This window comes from Lissotriton vulgaris, chromosome 2_2, assembly GCF_964263255.1.
Source record: "Lissotriton vulgaris chromosome 2_2, aLisVul1.2, whole genome shotgun sequence".
In the NCBI taxonomy this organism is placed as follows: Eukaryota; Metazoa; Chordata; class Amphibia; order Caudata; family Salamandridae; genus Lissotriton; species Lissotriton vulgaris.
The window spans coordinates 127860562-127881614 of record NC_141688.1 but is presented as its reverse complement, the minus strand read 5'-3'; the positions used below and the strand labels follow the sequence as shown (position 1 = coordinate 127881614).

Below are 21053 nucleotides of genomic sequence, written 5' to 3'. Positions count from 1 at the left end.
AAAGCAACACAAATAGTGGGGTGGGCGAAGCAATGGGCAAGAGAGCAGCGTGGAGCGTGCAAAGAAGACCCACATGAGTGTGAAAGCAAAGAGGGATGGAAGTGCATGAGGGCTAGTGCAACATTGATCATGACCATGAGAAGCACACGGAGGACAGAGAGCAACACAGAGTGCATGGGGAAAGATAGATTTATTTGAGAGAGCGAAGCATCTGGAGAGAACCTTTACTTTTGTGAGGTGCGTAACTAAAAAGAAAAAAAGTAATGCATAAAAAGTAGTTCTTGAAAAGCATGCAGTGGAAATGTAGAAGCCAACCAATCAAAAGTGGTGGTAAACCAGCAATGCTCCATGGGAAGGCCTGTTATGGACAAAGGGGTCCCAGACCTGAGGGAGCAATTCGTATATAGTATATCATAAAAGTACTTAATTATAAATGGAAAAGAAAAAGGAAAGGAAGAACAAATCACAAGTGCGATGTTTTTATTCACAACGCACTCATATCAACCTTTTTATGGTTAAACGGTATATATCAAAAGAGACTTTTTTGTTTTATCAAATAATTTTGTGCCCACTTAGGAAAAAGGGGGGAAAGGGGGTGCTGTGTAGGGATTTGAGTGAAACAGTTGTGACTCAGTATTCAATAATATGTTGCATAAACAACATAAGTCAAAGTTGATGTATATATTCTTGGGATGGTCCCTATAAATCGGGGCCACACGAAACATGCATATATCAATACATTATGTACAATCAAGCTCCTAAATGGCTGTACATATCCTGCTGATGATAGGAGTTGATAGAGTAGGCAACAGTAGTCTACGTTTCGACCCTAAAGGATTGCCCTTACAACGCGGGTCTTCATCAGGACAAGCGGGGGAAGGGAGGTTGGGGGATAGGGCCGATGGGCTGACCTCCTAGGGTAAAAGAAATTAATTAGGCTCAAAGAGTCCCTGTTAGGCCGTAGCGGATGCAACACTCTGCAGTTTCATTAAAATACACTGAGGACTGTACAGGTTAGAAGGAGCCACATGGCTAAATGTGCTCCTAACAAATGGTTACATCAACAAACAAGGGTTACCTTGCCAAAGTCGCAAGCAGGATGGCGTCGGATGCGTCAAAGATCGCTCCGTAAACAATCTGGGGAAGCGAGAGGACTCGGTAAGGATAAATTTCTATTACGCTACAGACGATGCAATACTTGTTAGTGTGGCAGCGATTTACCTTATTGTCAGGAAAAAACGGCTGAGATGATTCATTCAGCTGCCCATATCTAAAAGGAGAATAATTGGGAGGGCTAGTGAATGTATGGAAAACTGGACTTTAGGAGTCTTTCCAAACAGAGTTCTACATGACACGCAGGTCTCATGTAGAGCATACCTATTCAATCAAAGTTCTAGGGCATGTACGTGGTCTCGAGGCTGTGGCTCATCGCGTCTCCCGTAACCAGGAAGTAAGACAGGGAGGGGGCGTTGTTACGTTCTTATCAAGTGCGTTAAAGAGTGAGGAAAGACTAACGCGCGGCGGTTGTTAGGTAACCTATAGCGTCTCAATACCCTCTACGGATGGGTGTAAAACTGATCGCAAGGCACCAATGCGTTAACCTACAAACAAGGTGGTAAAAACGCATGTCATGTAAAGTGTATTGCAACTTTTGAGTGCTATCTAAAAACTCCCATGTGCGTGAACCTACCAACAAGGTGGTTAGACGCACGACATTAAAGATTGAGGTAGTGAGATTTAAGTAATGAAAATACGCGCGGCATAATTCCTGTAGCGTCTCCATACCCTCTAGGGATACGTGCAAAACTGATAACAAGGCACCAATGCGTGAACCTACCAACAAAGTGGTACAGACGCATCACATGTAAAGTGTATTTCAACTTGTGAGTGCTATGTAAAAACTTCCATGTGCGTGAACCTACCAACAAGGTGGTTAGACGCACAACATTACCAATTTATAATTAAGTACTTTTATGGTATACTATATACGAATTGCTCCCTCAGGTCTGGGACCCCTCTATCCATAACGAATATTCACCCAGGTGCCTTTGACTTTATGGGTACAACCCTATTATATGTAACATACCGTGGGAAGGCCAAGCATAAGATTGAGATTGACAAGATGAAACACTAAAAAGAAGCAGGCAAATGAGTGACAAGAAACCCAAACAGTGGTATGCAGTGGGTTGTCTATATGGCACTCTTTTGTTGGTAAGCCAACAGTATATCTCTCAACATAGCACATGTTCTGTCTGGTAGCCAAGACGTAAAAAGCATTTACAGTACAATAGGTCTCACAATTGTGAGTTTTTGCGCTATTGCCATCGTAAATGGCAGTGCCTTTTATAACATTAAAAGGCATTGTCATTTACAATACCAATAGTTCAAAGTTTTGCAAAAGAAATACCTATTGTATTGCAATGTGCAGTGTCCGTGAAGCGGGCGCCACACTCCCTATTAAAGTAAAAAAGCGGAAAGGGAAATTGAGCACAGTGTCCCTGAAGCAAGCGCTGCTCTCAACATCAAAATTTAAAAAATAAAATTTAAATTGAGCACGGTTTCCCTAAAGCAGGCGACAGGCTCAGCGTGCAAATATAACAAAAAGCAGCCGCCATTGTCCCCATCAGTGTCAATAAACAAAATAGTGCTCACCGACTTATATTGCAGACCGTGTAATAAGCCAAGTAAAAGGTCCAGTCGTTATTGGCGGTAACAAACGCAGACAAGGTGGTACCAAGGAGAAACTAACAAGCCCAAAAAAGTATGCAAAATTTATTTTAAAAATATTGAAAATCCTCAATCCTGTACATGACATTACTCTGATAAGCTAAATGACCTGTTTTGAACGTTTACTGAACCTCACTGTGGCTCCATATGTGTTAATAATGGATGCTATTATTATCCTGCTTAATAGTTCATTAGTAAGGCGGATGAAATGCAGAGCTGGCTGCACCAGACTTTGAATGTGTTACCTTTAATTTATACATACATTTCTGCAACAAAAGTAATAGCTTTTTCAACCACGTTACCAGGGGAATGCTAAGTTTGCTGGCTACTTGACAAAATATGTTCTTTAAAGCCTTATTAAAATAAAACAATTGTCCACTTCCTGCCTGCAACAATGGACTATCTCCTTTCTTTCCTCACCATTGTTATTCACCCTTAAAGAATAATAACAAAACCAGTGCCATAGAGCGTGAGCCAAGAAAAATAAGCTGTAAACTCCTCACATTTTTTCTTTTAGTTAAAACAAATTGGTAGAACCCGCTTATACATTTCTGACCTATGATCTTTGCCCACTCACTTGGTAGGGTAGCGTAATATGGCTTTTGCAGGCTTGTGATTTTTATGTATGCTTCCGTAATACATTTATGTGGGTTTTCTATTTTTGCTAATGTTTTGTTAGCAATAACGTGCATTTAATGCATTGGAATATGGACAGAGGGTGGAGCCTAAAATCAAGCAGATTCAACAGAGTGCATTCCCATGTAACCGGGGTATGGAGGTTTTGAGTACCATTGAGTGGCAATGGCTGACAGTAATGTAGGAATCTGTAGGAATAATCCTTGCCGTGAGTTTCTTATTGACTTTGCTAATGCTCTCTAATGCTCTTTAATCTTGTGATTTGCGTGTTGTAGGTCATACAATAGATTAGGGTACTGTAGGAAGCTAGCTCAGTGTATATTATACGAAAGGAAGATATAGTGGGCACAGAGTCCCGGGGATCCCCAGAGGTATAGCAGAGCCTAAATTAGGTAAGTACCAACAGCTCTCTTTGTGGTAGTCTGGGCGAGCAGTTAGGCTTATCTTTAGGGTGTGTTAAGCATTTATTATAGTCACTCAATCAAGCACTGATTACACACACTTAGAGACTGAATCCAGACCAATTGGAAATGTATAGAAAAAAGGTATAGTTCTCTTTTATTTATAGAAACAATGCTTGGTACAGGTAGGTAAAATACAGAACATTTCAAGAAGTGCAGTTGGGAATGGATTTGTAATAGTTACAGTTTGTATTGGTTCAAAAAAGGTTTAAATTACACAGTAATTACTTTTGAAATACTATAATATTACTTTTGAATTACATCGACTACTCGTATGGAATGCCTAGATACCACACCAGGGATCTCCCAATACAAGGTAATTAGGACTTTTTACGGTTTACAGTTTAGTTACTTTTTCTCTCGTACAAAGTCAGTTTAACACAACATTTTTGGAACAAAAACTCATAACATTGGTTCCTATGGGAGAAAAAGGTTTATCGGTTTCACAGGTAAGTAAATGTCTTACGAGTGGGAGTTTAGGGGGTTAGGACCAAGGTTCCCCAAGGTGTAGGTAGGCACTCAAGTTGCTCCACCAAGGCAGCCGGGTGCAGAGTGCAGGGGCCCAATGTTAGCCATTGGGGCTAAGGGGGCCTTCGGTCAGGGACCTCTAACAGCACTTGGCTCTGGAAGCATAGCTCTTTGGGTAGAGAGCAGCACTGCAGGGTCCAACAATCACCACTGGAGCTGCACCATCAGAGGTACAAGGGCGGCTGGGTGCAGTGTGCCAAGGCGACGTCATGGGCCCTGTGGATTTCAATGAGGATCTCCGGTTCGGTAAAGATGCTGCAGGCTCGGGCAGGGAGGCTTCCTGGAAGCAACCACCGACTGAAGAGGTAAGTTGGGATCTTGGGGGATACCAGGACACCATCGGTTGGACCATCCAAGGCTGTGGGGTTCTTCTTACCAGCTCCTGTCGCGGTCGGGGGGCCTTCCAGTTGAGGTTGCAGACGTCGGCTCAAAGTTTGAGGGATGTCAGAGATCACCAGATCCCAAGTCTGGATCAATGTGGAGACCTCCTCATAGTGTTGGGCCACTCAAACTGTGGGCGTCTGTTGCAGAGTGGTGCAAAATCATGGAGCCGTCTGGATCCCGAGTCTCTAGGTGTGTATTGATTGAGCAAATCCGGTGATCACATGAGACATTCTTAAAGACGGTTGCAGGGCAGGTCCTCTGGGCTCTAGGGGGCTGCTGGACACACCAGGATTCGATGTAGTCAGGCCGGAGTCCAGACAGGCTGGTAGGGCCCGGGACAAAGCAGTTGGTGTCCTCTTCTTCCTAGGTCAGCACTGCCTTCGGTCTTTCTTCTTTCTTCCTCGAATCTGAGGAGGCAAGGGTCACCCCAAAATACTAAATTTAGGGGCATGAAAAGGAGTGTGCCGGCTGGGACCAATGGGGCCCATCCTTGGGTTGGGTTCACCCCCTAATATGCTGCTTCCAGTGAGAGAGGGGCATGAGCCTTTTCCTAAATGGTTGGGTCCCCTCAGCTTCAAGATGGAGTGGACGGAGATGTGTGCTTCACCTTACATCCCCCACCTGAGGGGTGGGGTTGGCAAAGGTGGGCACTCCTCTCCTCCTAGCTTGGTTTTCCCGCTGATTTCCCCCACCCAAAGTGGAGGGTAGAACTGGTGAGAGCCAGTTGCTGGGGGCAGCAAAATGTAGGGATGGCTTACAAAGGCGGCAGGCCTTTGAAGCTTCTCCTTCATGGATCCAGCCCACCCTGGGGGAGAAGGCCTGTCACCTCTGCCCACAATGGGCTTTTTTTCTGGACCCAGAGAGTGGAGTCTCTCTACCCAGGGGTACAATGACCTGTCTGGTGGTGGCAAATGGGAGGTAGCCATTCAAGAACCACACCAGGGCTGGTCATTTTTCAGGGGGCATATCTAAGATGTCATCTGAGTGCATTCTACATTAAATCCCAGACTGGGTTCAGTGTGGGTTTAATGTGCTCAGAGGTTTTCTACCAAACTTCCCAGGTTTCAGTAAAGCCATTTTGGAGATGTGGAGTTTGTAATGACCAACTCCCAGACCTTATACTCTTTATGGCTTTACTACACTTTCAATGTGTAAGAATGGACTTAGGGGTACAGGGCTCAAGGGGTGACTTACCTAGGCCCAAGGCAGTAGGTTGCAGGAGTGGCACACATGGATGATTGCTATGTCAACTCTTCACTTTTTTTTGCACCGAAACACACAGCTTGCAATGGCAGTGTGTGAGTGTCAAGGTACAGGGCTTCTAAGGATGGCACAATAAGTGCCAATGCGGATGAAGAAGGGCACCTGGAGTTAGGGTAAAGTAGTGATGGGCGAGTCAACAAAATTATAGCAGTGAAAACCAATGTTCAATCCACTCCGAGACTGTTGAGTTGAGCTCATTTCCTTTGGTTTGCCTGTTGCCAGCATGCCGCCGGGCCTGTTTTGTGCCCACGAGAGACTAGGAGGGGAAAACTACACTCCCCAAGCTGCCAAGCGGTGCGACCAACGACGACCGCCATTTTACGCGCCAGGAGGCGCTTAAGTTACGGCCAGGGCTCCCGCAGCGCAGGAAGCCCGTGGGCAGGTCTGGGCCGCGCCTGGGCTAAGGGCTACCCATCTGCGCCCATCTGAGCCCGGAGGAGGCTGAGCCGGGCCACCCCTTTAACATCCTGTTCCCGGTCTAAGGTACTATTGTATCCTTCATTCCTTTTATATCTTCGTAGTGTCCTCTAATAACTATAGTGAGACGGAAGGCTCCTGTGGAGAAAGCGGGGCGAGGGAGTGTGGCAACTCTTGATGCGTTCCTGATTTGAGCAGCGAGCGTACTCTCACATGAAATAGAGCTGACAGAGAGACACATGTATATGGATTCACTTCATCTCGCCAATAGGTCATTCTCAGGAAGCACCGTCGAGAATGCCCCTCTTACCCCTAGGACACAACAGTCACTACTCGATGATCTCCCGCCTGGTCAACGGCACACCTCACCAATTACTCAATTGCCATCCACTTCCAACTCGAGGGATATAGGATCCCCACCCCTCTCCAGCGTAGCAAACGACCCTCCTCCAAAGCAATGTAGGGGTCGTGGGATTGTTAAACCCAATTAACCTAAACCTGCGAGAGTGACCAAACCCAGGGCAGTCCACGGCAAGACAGCTAGAGTGTACATTGCGACATCGCCGATGCCACCAATTAGAAGTCCCTGACCCGAGAGTTAGTACCGGATGACCCTTTTTGGGTAGAAGTTACCAAATTAATGACCATTCTTCTTGACCCCATTCTCCATAAACTTACTAAGATTGAAAAGAGACTAGCTGGCCTTGAGTCCCAAAGCGTACCCGCACCGTCATTATCCTTGGTCCAGAATGCGGACTTTACTCATTCAGTTTTGGACAAGCTATAAACTAATATCCGTGCTGGTAGGGATGTGACTGTTTTACCATCCCAGAGCATCCCTTCAAGCACATCCGCAATGGATGGTTCGGCTCCTTTGGGATATGATCAATCCCACACACAATCCCGCATCATTCAGGGATAAAGGAGAGATTGCCGACCAGTCGCATCAGACGCCCCGAGGGCCGGGGGAATCAAGAATGGCACTTCATCCACTAAGACCAGATCATCCCTCTACAAGAATGGTGGACAATAACCCACAACAATGGCTCCACCTTCCACCGGCAGCCTCCCCTCTACTGCTGGTTTTGGCCAACATCCCCCTTCTGCGGGACAATCAACAGGAATCTACTACACAGTTAATGGACAAATGCCTGCACTGGATATCAAATCAGCCCATGAACTGAGGAATGGGGAGCCACCAGTTAGCCAACAAAATCATTCTGGCCCGGAGGGTGAGGTGGGTGGGAAATTCAACGAAAACCCTCCCTGGAGACTGCGTAATGATACATTTTAATGACCCTTATACTGGCCCTTTCCTTCTTAGAAATCTCAAAAGATCTTGCTCTAGGAACACACAAATTATTCCTCTAGCACTAGAGCATTTCTATAAACAGGACCCAACTCCAGGTATTGAGCAGAGGGGTAGGTTAAGACTAGGACAGCCCATGTCACGACACATAGAGTACCCAAATATTGCACCGGGAGTCAAGCTCTATAACAGATTCGCCCCCCTTTCTGATCTGGAAGCATGCGATTGACCACCAACAACTACCTACCCATTGCCCCTAACATCACGCTGGTTCCACACTCGCCCCTTTCCCGTGGTTTAATCATTGAGAAACAATAGCCATTATCTGTTTCCAAGAAACCTGGGCTAAGGACCCAGTTTTTTTCTCGGGGTTTTGCACTATTCACACACTTGCAGTGCCCTCGGCGTCCGGCAGAGCTAAGGGGGGGGGGTCTACTAATCTTAGTTTCTAATACACTATCTGTACAAGTAAAACAGGTGGGCCCCCAGAAAAACTACTTCCAAATTCTCCAATAGGATTTCACAAATGATGACCATTTGATATTTAATTAATTTTTATAATAATGATTTTGCGGTTAATATGAAACGAGTGGTAGACGATTTAAATAATGAACTCCGACTAATTAACTCACTGAAGGGTCTTCCTAGCATAATCTGGCTGGGGGATTTTAATACCCATCTGTGCAAGTACAGTGAGGTTAGTGTGTGTGGGATGAACGATCCGCACGGCAACCCCTTCTCACACTTCACACATAGTGAATATGGCGACACGCTCAATAGGCTACTATACATAAGGCAACTGACCGTAATTAATATTGGCAAGACTGGTCAGGTAGAGACAACATTTAGGAGGAACAACTCGGAGTCCACGATCGATTTTATTTTAGCCTCCTCTGCAATACAAGATAGAGTGGACCATCTTAGAACACATTCACTTGCTGTAGCGATCACGCAATATGACTTATTTACTTAAGTACCCCTAAAAATGCGAAGAGATATCAACCAATACTGAATAACATCGCACTATCCAGAAAAAATGGTTACCAAATGAAGTGGGCACAGTTTGAGAAAAAGAATCTGGCTTCTGTCATAATAGCCCAAGTAAGGGGGGATATTCTTCACTGCTTGGCCTAGGACGCCTCTCCCTCCCTTTTAGTTTCCCTTTTTAGAACCCTTCTAACAAAATTAAAAGCCTCACTCAACATAAACCAGCAAATGTCACACCACCTGGTCGCTGGTTTGATTCATCATGCTCGTCAGCAAAAAGAGCCCTTGATAGTGCCTTAAAAATCAAACCTAGTGTTCTGGCACTGATCAGATCACTTCGTAAAGATTATAAGTAGGCTAGAAGTACACGTGTGAAGGAACTAAGGGAGAAGGCCTGGGATGACCTTGAACAAGGCGCAAGCTCACGTAATAGGGAGTTTTGGAAGGTCAAAAATACCCCATACTTTAAAGATTTAAATGACACGTCTCTAGACATGCACGTAGAGGAAGATGCATGGATAGGGCACTTCGAAATTATCCTCGCACGACAATCTCCCCAAGAGCTCCCTCAACCTGATCTATTGCCCCCCATCCAAGGAATCCTGACCTTCTCACTGCATGAAGTGAGAAAAGGACTGAAATATTGCGTTGAAGGGAAAGCTCCGGGACCAGATGGGGTCCCAATCGACTTCTTCCAGGCCAGCTACGACCTGTGGGTTCCTTTAATAACAAACGTTTTTAATAGTATAGCAGTAGAGGGCCCCCCCTCCATCCTGGAACCACAGTGTAATAGTTCCTATCGTCAAGAAGAGAAGCAGGAGCTGTCCCAAGAACTATATGCCCATCACCCTCCTGGACACAACCGCCAAACTGTTAGCCAGGTTGGAAGAGTGGGCACCAGAACGGAATATTTTAATGTAGGCACAATACGGCTTTCAGAAAGATAAGCGGACAGTGGACCAATGTTTAAACCTCTCGCTTTGCATCGACAAATATACGAAGTCCAAAGGTGGGAAGTTATAAATGGCCTTCATGGACCTGTCAGCAGCCTTCGATTGTATGTCCCATTCTAAACTGTGTCTTATGATGGAGGGTATGGGGATCGATCCCCTGATTATCTGTTAGCTGTACCCCAATGCCACTGCCTCTGTGCGGTTTGGCAGAAATGGGGAATGCACATGCTCATTTAAGATCAAGAAAGGAGTCCAACAGTATGTGTCCTTGCCCTGTTTCTTTTTTCCATCTATACCAACGGGGTGGAGTAGGCCCTGTATAGTCTCTTTTTAGACGTACCAAAATTTGATCACTTCTCACTCCCAATATTGGCGAACGCTGACGATGCGGTCTTTAATTGCTAGGACAGGGGTAGCGCTCCAAAGGCTTACATCTTCTTACACTTCATTTAATGGCTTCATTAGACCTCAGAGTGAATGAATCTAAATCATTCATCATTATAGCTGGAGCGTTGAGAGACGCGAAAGCGTTGCAGTTCCATCTAGCCTCAAAGAAAATCGAGGTGGTTGACTCCTTCCCATACTTGGGAATCTTGTTTCATAACAGTAAGAGCCCTGGGCATGGAAAGAGGTCTCCAAGCTATAAAAGGGTTTGCCAATAAGTTAGGAGCCAGTCCTTAGGACACCATCTACCAAGCCAAAACAAAGGCGGCGGCAACCTATAGGGCCGGAGTTTGGGGAATGGCCCATTTCGAAAAACTGCAAAAAGTTGAAGATACCTTTTTTAAGTGGAGGGTTTCGTTACCACCCTCAACCTCTAGCTATATTTTACACCTCAAACTGGGCCCTCCATACTTGCTTGACTCTATCGGACTGGCGCCCATCCTGCTGTGGCCCTCGATCTGGCGCAGGGTCACTGTCATCCCAACCCAACGCATAATTGGTGATTGCCTGAGGCTCAAGGGCAATAGCAGGATCGGCTGGCTTAGATACGTGGAGGCGGAATTAAATGCAATTGGGCAGAGAGAAATATTTAGGGACCCCTCATCCTGTAGTAAGGTCTCTAAACGGAAAATAACCGAACTATACTTAGAGAAGGCTAACCTTGATCGTAGGGAAAATACAGGCATCTAAAGGCTCTCACAGTTTACGATCAAATGCCGCCAAGAACAGGAGAAGGTTATTCCTACCTTTCCTCCATTACTGGAGCATAACACAGATTTATCCTGCTGCGCTTTCGCCTGAATCTAATCCCTTTGATGTTTGGGTTTCCAGAGAAGAGGTTCAAGCATGCCGACCTGGGCTCCTGCCCCTGCGACAATTACTCACTAGAGTCCGACTTACATCTGGTGCTGTTTTGCAAGTTTTATTATACTGAAAGAGGAAGGTTCCTCCTTCCAATCTTAAGGCGTCAACATTTTATGCAATGCAGAGTCGCCCTGTATTATTTAAAAGCTCTTTCTAACCCCTATGTTTGTTTTATGGTAGCATCTTTTCTGTGGGCTTGTTGGTGAAATAGAAGGGTGAGGGTGTGCCGCCATGAACGTTTGTACCCATGGATCAAAACTGTACATGTGATTTTGGTTTTAATGAGGCACCTAAAAGTTTAATCAGATTTTAAATGCTGTCTGGTTTGTATGCAATTTGTTTTTATTATGGCCCATTTGATGAAATTGTACTTTTATTATCTGTTTGTGAATAGATTGAATAAAGATTTTAATGAATGACGTGCCTCAGCCCTTCGAAGCCTTCTCTGGTCACAGTACCCTTGATACATTTTACAAGGGGCTTACCTGTGGGCAGAGATATGCCAATTGTGGATACAAAGGTTCTGTTTTGGGAAAGAACACAGGCCCTGGGAACCTGATTAGCGGGGACCTAGGGCACATCAAGTCAAGTTGCATCAGATTTTCAGGCAAAAAGTGGGGCGTAACCATGTAAAAAGAGGCACTTTCCTACAGGAAAACGAAAGGTTTGTAAGTATACTATTATTGTTTTGTGTGGCCTACTTATGACCAGGTGGGGCGCCCACCTAAAACCACTACCAGAGTCTCTGCCAGGTCTTACTCAGTTTCCAGACCAGCTTCACTGTGAAATAGGCTATAAGGGGGCTGTGAGGTGGCTCTTTTTTTCTCCATTAGCATAGTCCGATCTCTGCTTCGCATCAAATTTTGTCAGTTATTTGTTTTTTTACCACTGTTCTAAGTGTTGTTGGGCTCTTATCTGATATTATTTCTGTTTGCAGGGCAGTGGAGTTGCCCTCTGTGCCACAGGCCTTCGAAATCTGGGGAACACCTGCTTCATGAATGCCATCCTCCAGTCGCTCAGGTTTGTTCTTTTGCAGGCATCTGTAAATGTATTGCATTGTACTTTTGAAATGATGGCTAAAATACTGAAATTAAATGCTTTTTGTGCAGTAGGAACTGATGTGCTAGTTACTTTTTTAGCTTTTTATCTTTATTTAGCAAGGTACTTAATTTGTAGCATATGTATAAAGACATATAGATATTGATTGGTTTTAATGGTAACCAGTTTCATCAAGTGCATCCTTTTGTCAAGGACTGGTTGCTGAGAACGTCTGTTCAGCCCTTTATTCTTTGCCCAAAGAAGGGTGACTCCGCCTTGTAGAAACGGTGCCACCTTGCATAGAGTAGTAAGCCCAAAACGTATTAAGTCTCCTTAAGAGGTGTCCAAGTTAGGAGAAAAAGGGTAAAAAAAAACTACTTGACAATCTCATAGCACTTTATGTGGGCTGAACACAAACAATGCAGTGATCAGTATGTGCCTAACTGCCTCTGACATTAAGAAAGAGAACAGAGCCAGGCTTAATATCCAGAAACAGACTCCAGTAAACGTTCCAACTGCTAGAAGCAAAAATGGCGGACAAAAATAGAAGCAAAGGGGTGAAGAACAATGCAGAAAAATCTGGGAACATTCAGACAACATCTTATGGACAGACCACTAGCTTGGAAAGGTCAGTTATTGTTTGTCCATGCCCCTTTTCAGGAATTCATGATGTTTGCCTGGCAAAAGCAGAAGAATCCTAAGTTTGACATACTTGGCCCTGCAGTGAATTCTGCAGTCCTGCTGCCACTCTTTATGTTGAACTCTATGAGCAGTTCAAAAGCCACCCTGTGGATGATGATGATTACAGAGATACCAGAACTGGCGAACAGTGCAGATATCCAGCCATAAGCTGAATGCAGCGTCCAACAATGCCTACCTTCAATCCTCTGGACCTTTTTGTTTCTTAAGTGGGCAAATAAACAGTGCATTTCCATCTCTACAACCTAAATCCTATAGAATGTATTTAGATGTATACTTCAAATCAGAGGTTCCTCGCCTTAGAGTACTCCCCAGGCACCAGACAGGACCCAGAGAATTTTGTAGCAGTGCTCGTTTGCACCCCTAGATGGTGTTGTGTGCTTCTTCAATGGCTCTATACCATCCTGGAAGTGACAGACCAGAGCCACATTTAAGTGATACCCCTGCATGTTCTTTTTGCTTTCTGACCTAGATTTTGAATTGCCGACTTTCAAACTTTTTATCATTGTGCTAGGGATCAATGTCCCCACCGATAACAACAGGATTGAAGCTGTGCTGTGACTGCAGGTAGCAGATGTTGGTCACAGACCAGCACACGGTGTGTCTTAGGTGCTTGGTACAGCACTCTTAAGTTGGATGATAAGCACACCCTAATGCACCCAAAGACAATTGGGACCAGGAAGCGAAGCTGTATGTGTCCATACAGAAGCTGAAGTCTTATGTAGGTTCTTATCTCGTTCCTCCTATAAGTCTTGGATCCGGGGTCTTTCCTAGTCAATAGGCGGTTCCTGATACAGTTTCACTTTCTACTCCTAATCCTCAGGTAAGTCGAATTCCAGGCATAAGCATAAAAACACATTCTTTTGAGGTCATTAGTCTCATATCAACTTCTTCAGCCAGTGCTAACTTGCCCATAGTTAACCCAACAGTCCTTGAACCCCCTCAGCAGTTCGGGCCTTCAAACATGCCATGGTACGGATATTCAGTGTGGTACAGGTTCTCTGACATGCCTGCAGGTGACATAGAACCACATGTACATCCAAACTGGTTACCACAAGTGAGTCTCTCCCTGGCACACTCTGTCTCCTTTGCAAATGGTTACCCCGTCCGTACTGACTAGGTTACAAATTTTCACTCCAACCTCACGGTCTGCATTGGTATTCACTACCCCAGTGCTTGAGGATGATCAAGTTCCAATGCTCACATCTGACCTCGAACTGGCACCGGCCCAAGCTTGACGATCTTGTGCTACGAAATTGCAAAAGTTCAACCATTTGTCCTGAAGCCTGACAATAACCCTGCAACTATACAGTGTTACAGCTATTAGGAGAGGCTATTTTCTTTTTGGTTCTGACTCTGATCTTGTGTACACCCAGATATCGAGGAGGAGGATGATGGCTAGGAGGATTGTTTGCTCCCCCCTCATCATACTGATGATGCCTTAGAACATGGTTTACAGAACAGCAGTAGACTTGATACCTCTCCTGAGGCACAGGTTGACTTGAAGAAAGTACCTCTTTTGTAGTGGTGCTTTGAAAGGCAGCTGAGTTGCTTATATTACAGATGCCCTACGTTCAGGCCTAAACTAATGTTTTAACCGAAATTCTGCAACCTGGACAAACATCATCTATGCCCTTATTTCTGTTTAATCATATCCTCACAGATACTGTGCTGAGTACCTGGTTGAACCCATGTTCTTTCTCTCCTGTGAACAGAAAGTTGATCAGGTGTCCTAGACTGGCAACTGGTCGCCTGGATTCTCTCAACAAGTACCCCACTCCAGAGCACTTTATTGTGCAAGCCTTGACTAGTAAGATCAATTCTAAACCATTTCCACCCAATTTTCTGCTTAGACTAGAACCCAAAAGGATTGACGGCGTTTACAAACGTATGTTTTTTTTTGCCAGTTTGGTATTGTGGTCTATAAGCACAGTCTGTCTGTTGGGCTGATACACCCATGCCCTTTGGGACTCAGCAGATCTTAGGGTCTTATTTGCCCAGGCGATATATGATAGGCAGAACACAGCTAAGTATGTAATCTGCAGAGGTCTAGACACCAGAGATTGCTTTGGCAGGGCGTTGGTACCAGTGTTGTCTTTTGTAGACATTCCTGGAAAGGTGTACTTGATTTTATTTTATTTTTGTGAAGCGTGACGTATGCCCAAAGGTTTCCTGGCGCTATGCATCTACTGTCATGCAATGTACAACAACAGTGATTAACTAAAAAGGAAGAGCAACTTGCTTCTACAGCAGTGGGCACACTTTGCTGATGGACATGCTCTTTGATGGGTCTCGCCTCTTTGGTTGACCCCTCCCAAACAACTTATGAACCAGTTTTGGAACTTTAGTGGCTACTCCAGAGAGCTATTTACAACAAGGGGTGGTGAGGGACAGAGTCTCTGAATTAAGCAGAAAGCTCTCGCCCAGTCAAGAGATCAGGGCTAGATCCAACACCGTTTTTTAGCTCACTGCACCATCCCAGTTTCAGAACCTGGCTGTATGCAAATTAGTCTGTTCCTGTCCCAGTGCATGATGGGAACAGGGCAAACCAAACTACAAAAGCCAATTCTTACACTGGGAAGGAAACAAGCTCCCGGGGACCGGTTTCTGGCATTACAGCCGTCTTCGGCCCGGTTTGCTTGAAACCTGATGGTGCAATGAGCAAGGGTCTCACATCTGAGAATACCCTTAGGGTGGACAAAAATATTTACAACAAGGGGTGGTGAGGGACAGAGTCTCTGAATTAAGCAGAAAGCTCTCGCCCAGTCAAGAGATCAGGGCTAGATCCAACACCGTTTTTTAGCTCACTGCACCATCCCAGTTTCAGAACCTGGCTGTATGCAAATTAGTCTGTTCCTGTCCGGTCCCCGGTAGCTTGTCTCCTTTCTGGTGAAGAATTGGCTTGGTAGTTTAGTCTGCCCTGTTCCCATGATGCACTGGGCCAGGGACAGACTGATTTGCATATAGCCAGGTTCTGAGCTGGGATGGGGCAGTGAGATAAATAACGGTGATGGATCAAGCCCTGATCTTTGGACTGGGTAAGAGTGGTCTGTTTAACTCAGACACTCTGTTCATCACCACCCCCCTTTTTGTAAATCGTTTTTGGCCACTATAGGTGTGGCAGGGTATACTCAGACATGAGTCCCTTTCTCACTGCTCCATCAGGATTCAAGCAAGCCGGGCCGAAGAAGGCTGAATTGCCAGAAACCGGTCCCCGGTAGCTTGTCTCCTTTCTGGTGAAGAATTGGCTTGGTAGTTTAGTCTGCCCTGTTCCCATGATGCACTGGGCCAGGGACAGACTGATTTGCATATAGCCAGGTTCTGAGCTGGGATGGGGCAGTGAGATAAATAACGGTGATGGATCAAGCCCTGATCTTTGGACTGGGTAAGAGTGGTCTGTTTAACTCAGACACTCTGTTCATCACCACCCCCCTTTTTGTAAATCGTTTTTGGCCACTATAGGTGTGGCAGGGTATACTCAGACATGAGTCCCTTTCTCACTGCTCCATCAGGATTCAAGCAAGCCGGGCCGAAGAAGGCTGAAATGCCAGAAACCGGTCCCCGGTAGCTTGTCTCCTTTCTGGTGAAGAATTGGCTTGGTAGTTTAGTCTGCCCTGTTCCCATGATGCACTGGGCCAGGGACAGACTGATTTGCATATAGCCAGGTTCTGAGCTGGGATGGGGCAGTGAGATAAATAACGGTGATGGATCAAGCCCTGATCTTTGGACTGGGTAAGAGTGGTCTGTTTAACTCAGACACTCTGTTCATCACCACCCCCCTTTTTGTAAATCGTTTTTGGCCACTATAGGTGTGGCAGGGTATACTCAGACATGAGTCCCTTTCTCACTGCTCCATCAGGATTCAAGCAAGCCGGGCCGAAGAAGGCTGAAATGCCAGAAACCGGTCCCCGGTAGCTTGTCTCCTTTCTGGTGAAGAATTGGCTTGGTAGTTTAGTCTGCCCTGTTCCCATGATGCACTGGGCCAGGGACAGACTGATTTGCATATAGCCAGGTTCTGAGCTGGGATGGGGCAGTGAGATAAATAACGGTGATGGATCAAGCCCTGATCTTTGGACTGGGTAAGAGTGGTCTGTTTAACTCAGACACTCTGTTCATCACCACCCCCCTTTTTGTAAATCGTTTTTGGCCACTATAGGTGTGGTAGGGTATACTCAGACATGAGTCCCTTTCTCACTGCTCCATCAGGATTCAAGCAAGCCGGGCCGAAGAAGGCTGAAATGCCAGAAACCGGTCCCCGGTAGCTTGTCTCCTTTCTGGTGAAGAATTGGCTTGGTAGTTTAGTCTGCCCTGTTCCCATGATGCACTGGGCCAGGGACAGACTGATTTGCATATAGCCAGGTTCTGAGCTGGGATGGGGCAGTGAGATAAATAACGGTGATGGATCAAGCCCTGATCTTTGGACTGGGTAAGAGTGGTCTGTTTAACTCAGACACTCTGTTCATCACCACCCCCCTTTTTGTAAATCGTTTTTGGCCACTATAGGTGTGGCAGGGTATACTCAGACATGAGTCCCTTTCTCACTGCTCCATCAGGATTCAAGCAAGCCGGGCCGAAGAAGGCTGAAATGCCAGAAACCGGTCCCCGGTAGCTTGTCTCCTTTCTGGTGAAGAATTGGCTTGGTAGTTTAGTCTGCCCTGTTCCCATGATGCACTGGGCCAGGGACAGACTGATTTGCATATAGCCAGGTTCTGAGCTGGGATGGGGCAGTGAGATAAATAACGGTGATGGATCAAGCCCTGATCTTTGGACTGGGTAAGAGTGGTCTGTTTAACTCAGACACTCTGTTCATCACCACCCCCCTTTTTGTAAATCGTTTTTGGCCACTATAGGTGTGGCAGGGTATACTCAGACATGAGTCCCTTTCTCACTGCTCCATCAGGATTCAAATAAGCCGGGCCGAAGAAGGCTGAAATGCCAGAAACCGGTCCCCGGTAGCTTGTCTCCTTTCTGGTGAAGAATTGGCTTGGTAGTTTAGTCTGCCCTGTTCCCATGATGCACTGGGCCAGGGACAGACTGATTTGCATATAGCCAGGTTCTGAGCTGGGATGGGGCAGTGAGATAAATAACGGTGATGGATCAAGCCCTGATCTTTGGACTGGGTAAGAGTGGTCTGTTTAACTCAGACACTCTGTTCATCACCACCCCCCTTTTTGTAAATCGTTTTTGGCCACTATAGGTGTGGCAGGGTATACTCAGACATGAGTCCCTTTCTCACTGCTCCATCAGGATTCAAGCAAGCCGGGCCGAAGAAGGCTGAAATGCCAGAAACCGGTCCCCGGTAGCTTGTCTCCTTTCTGGTGAAGAATTGGCTTGGTAGTTTAGTCTGCCCTGTTCCCATGATGCACTGGGCCAGGGACAGACTGATTTGCATATAGCCAGGTTCTGAGCTGGGATGGGGCAGTGAGATAAATAACGGTGATGGATCAAGCCCTGATCTTTGGACTGGGTAAGAGTGGTCTGTTTAACTCAGACACTCTGTTCATCACCACCCCCCTTTTTGTAAATCGTACTCCAGAGAGCTGGCATACAGGCAGTGATGCAACAGACAGCACAATCCTTTCAGACACAAAGACCCAGACCCAGCAGACAACATGTGGGCCAGAAGGGGGCTACCATTCTTTCAACAACACATCCCCTGCTACAGAACCCCACAAACTACTTAAGTTTGTCCTCACTAGCTTATGCCCAATCAGTCCAAGGCAGGATCCAGCACTTCCTCTCGGGCTGGTGGTCCATTAGTCTGACAGATGGGTTTTGCAAATCATTCAAAAAGTTTTTGCCCTGTATTTTCTCTCTTCCCCATCCAATTTTCCTCCCATTCCAAAGCGGATTTCAGAAGAGCATTTATCCATCCTGACACAGGAGGTATTCCTGTTGCTCTCCAAAAGTCTCATTGAGCAGATACCAAACAGAAAAAGTCTGGAGCTGTTACTCTTGCTATTTCCTCGTCCTGAAAAAAAAACTGGGAGCCTCAGGCCTATGTTAGGCCTCGGTAGCCTGAAAACATTCCTGCAGAAGGACAAATTCAAAATGTTCACAATGGACCAGATCCTTTCTACTCTGGACTCTGGGGATTGGATTATGTCCTTTGATTTGCAGGGCATGCATTTTTCTATACTAGCCCTGCAGTCCCACAGATGGGAAATCTTATATTCCCATACTTTGATGACTAGCTGCTGAAAGCGGGCTCACAGCAGCCAGTTATGGACCACTGCTGGACAACAGTGAGTTTCTTGATATCTGAAGTCCCCCCTGATTCCCTCTCAGACATTTCTATTCATGGATATGATCCTGGATACGGTGTTCAGGGCTTTTGCTCCACAGCAGCAATAAATCCAGAACATTCATTCTATGAGCCAATGTGTCAGGCCTTCTCCTGAATCCAGGTGAGGGTGGTTGTGAGGCTTCTTGACATCTTAGTCTTGTACATCCTCTGTGTCAATCCCACCAGGTTGCATGTGTGAATCCTGCAGTGAAACTTGAATCCCACGGGTTCATCATCAAACCATAGAGGTCTCGAGCTCAACATCTGAAGTGGTGGCTGTCTGCTGCAGGAGTCAGCCAATCTAGAACTAATTATGGTGATAAATGCATAAATGTTGGGTTGGAGGATCACCTTGGGAAGTTGGCAATCAGATGCCTCTTTTCTCCAGGGGAGAGTTGGCTCCATATCAGTTATCCAGAGCTGCATACCTTTCATATGGCCCTAAAGCCTTCCATCAAGGAGAGGCTGGTGCTGGTTCCAACGGATGGCACCACCACCATGTGGTAGTGCAACGAGCAGGACAGGATGGGATCTTGGTCCTGTGCCAAGGGACTATGTATCTCTGGAGGTGTCTGGAGATCCAGGGCATCCCTCTGGTTGCTAGACACTGGCAAGGTTCCTGCCTACCAGAGCAGATCACCTGAGCGGCATCGACTTGCAAAGATCACAAGTGATCCAGAGTATGTGTTGTCAACAAATTTTACTGTTTGTGTTTCCGTAAGACCACTCATTAGAAGACCTGTTCTGGCTTGAATGGGACACAGGAGTCCTGTATAACTTCCTTTCACTTCCTCTTCTCCCCAAGCTCTGTAGAAGATGGAGAACAACCATCATGGCCTTATATTGGGCCAGGAGAATGTGGAACCTGGAACTCCCTCAGATTGAGCATCCGTTGTCCAACCAAGCTACCACTTCAAGAGGACCTCCTGACTCAGCCCTATGTTGGGATCCTCCACGCGAATCTAAGCATATTACACCTCCATGCGTGGAGATTGAGTTGCAGCATTTAACTGCTTTTGTGTTGCTGTAATCCTCACCACCAGGGGCCCTTTTCTTAAAATCCATCTATGCCAGATTCTGGGACAAATTTGTAACCTGGTGTGGTGCCCGGGACACCAACCTCTTACAGGTGAAGCTAACGAATGTCCTTTTGTTTATGTTGCTCTTAGCCCAGCCAGGATTTGCAGTCTGCCGTTTCGGTGTTTCTACTTTTGCTGGACAAACTGCCATGTTCAATTTCTCTGTTGAGATGATATCAATCAAAGGTTTGAACCACATGTTCAAACCGTTTATGATGCCACAGTGGGACATTAACTTGTTTTTAACATTCTTCATGTGTATGCCCTCAAAGCCTATTTGTAACTGGTTGCTCACCTGACTTTAAAGATTGTCTTCCTCATTCCAATTCTTTCAGCTTGTTACATGGATGAACCGCCCTCACCATTTTTCTTGTGGACAATTGGATGCTGAGGACTCACCAGCCATCTTACCAAAAGTCATGACTCCTTTCCATGCTCGGCAGTCTTTATCGTAATTCCTTGCTCCCTGTCAGACCTCTAAAAAAGAGGGGAGGCTTCATTGATTAGATCTCAAAAGGGTTTTGTGTTTTTACATAGGCTGTACCAAGGACTATCGAGTGAATGATCAACTTCTTGTGAATGTTTGTGGAGCAAAGGGAAAGCTGTGCAGAAGAGGAACCTGTGAAAAGTGGATAGTTGTTGGGCCTAGCCCTTTCTGCAGGGTCATCCCCAAACTTTTTCTTTCACCCTCCTGTTTTCTGAACCCGTATTTGTTGGCTTTTTGGACTCTACAAATTTAAGTGTTAAAGTGCTAGTACTTTCTCCTTAAAACATGGTAGAATCGGCTTACAAGGCAAACACAAGGAGATGATGGACGGAGCACTGAAACATTTCAGACACTCACCCCCAGTTACAGATCTGGGCTGAATCCATCATCGTTCTTTAGCTCACATCGTCACCCTAGTTCAGACGAAGCTATATGCAAATCAGTCTTGACCCTGTGCCTCATTGAAAAAGTCCAGCCCGAACTGCCAAGCC

The 21053-nt window shown here is 45.8% G+C and overlaps 1 protein-coding gene across 2 annotated transcripts in view; it reads left to right on the top strand.

The window, feature by feature from the left end:
- USP3 (ubiquitin specific peptidase 3) overlaps positions 1–21053 on the top strand; it is a 255373-nt gene that overhangs the window by 95246 nt on the left and 139074 nt on the right. For both annotated transcript variants that reach the window (XM_086959438.1, XM_086959439.1), the window contains exon 6: positions 11911–11993. In XM_086959438.1, coding sequence (XP_086815564.1) covers positions 11911–11993 — 83 coding nt within the window. The remainder of the gene's footprint in view (positions 1–11910; positions 11994–21053) is intronic.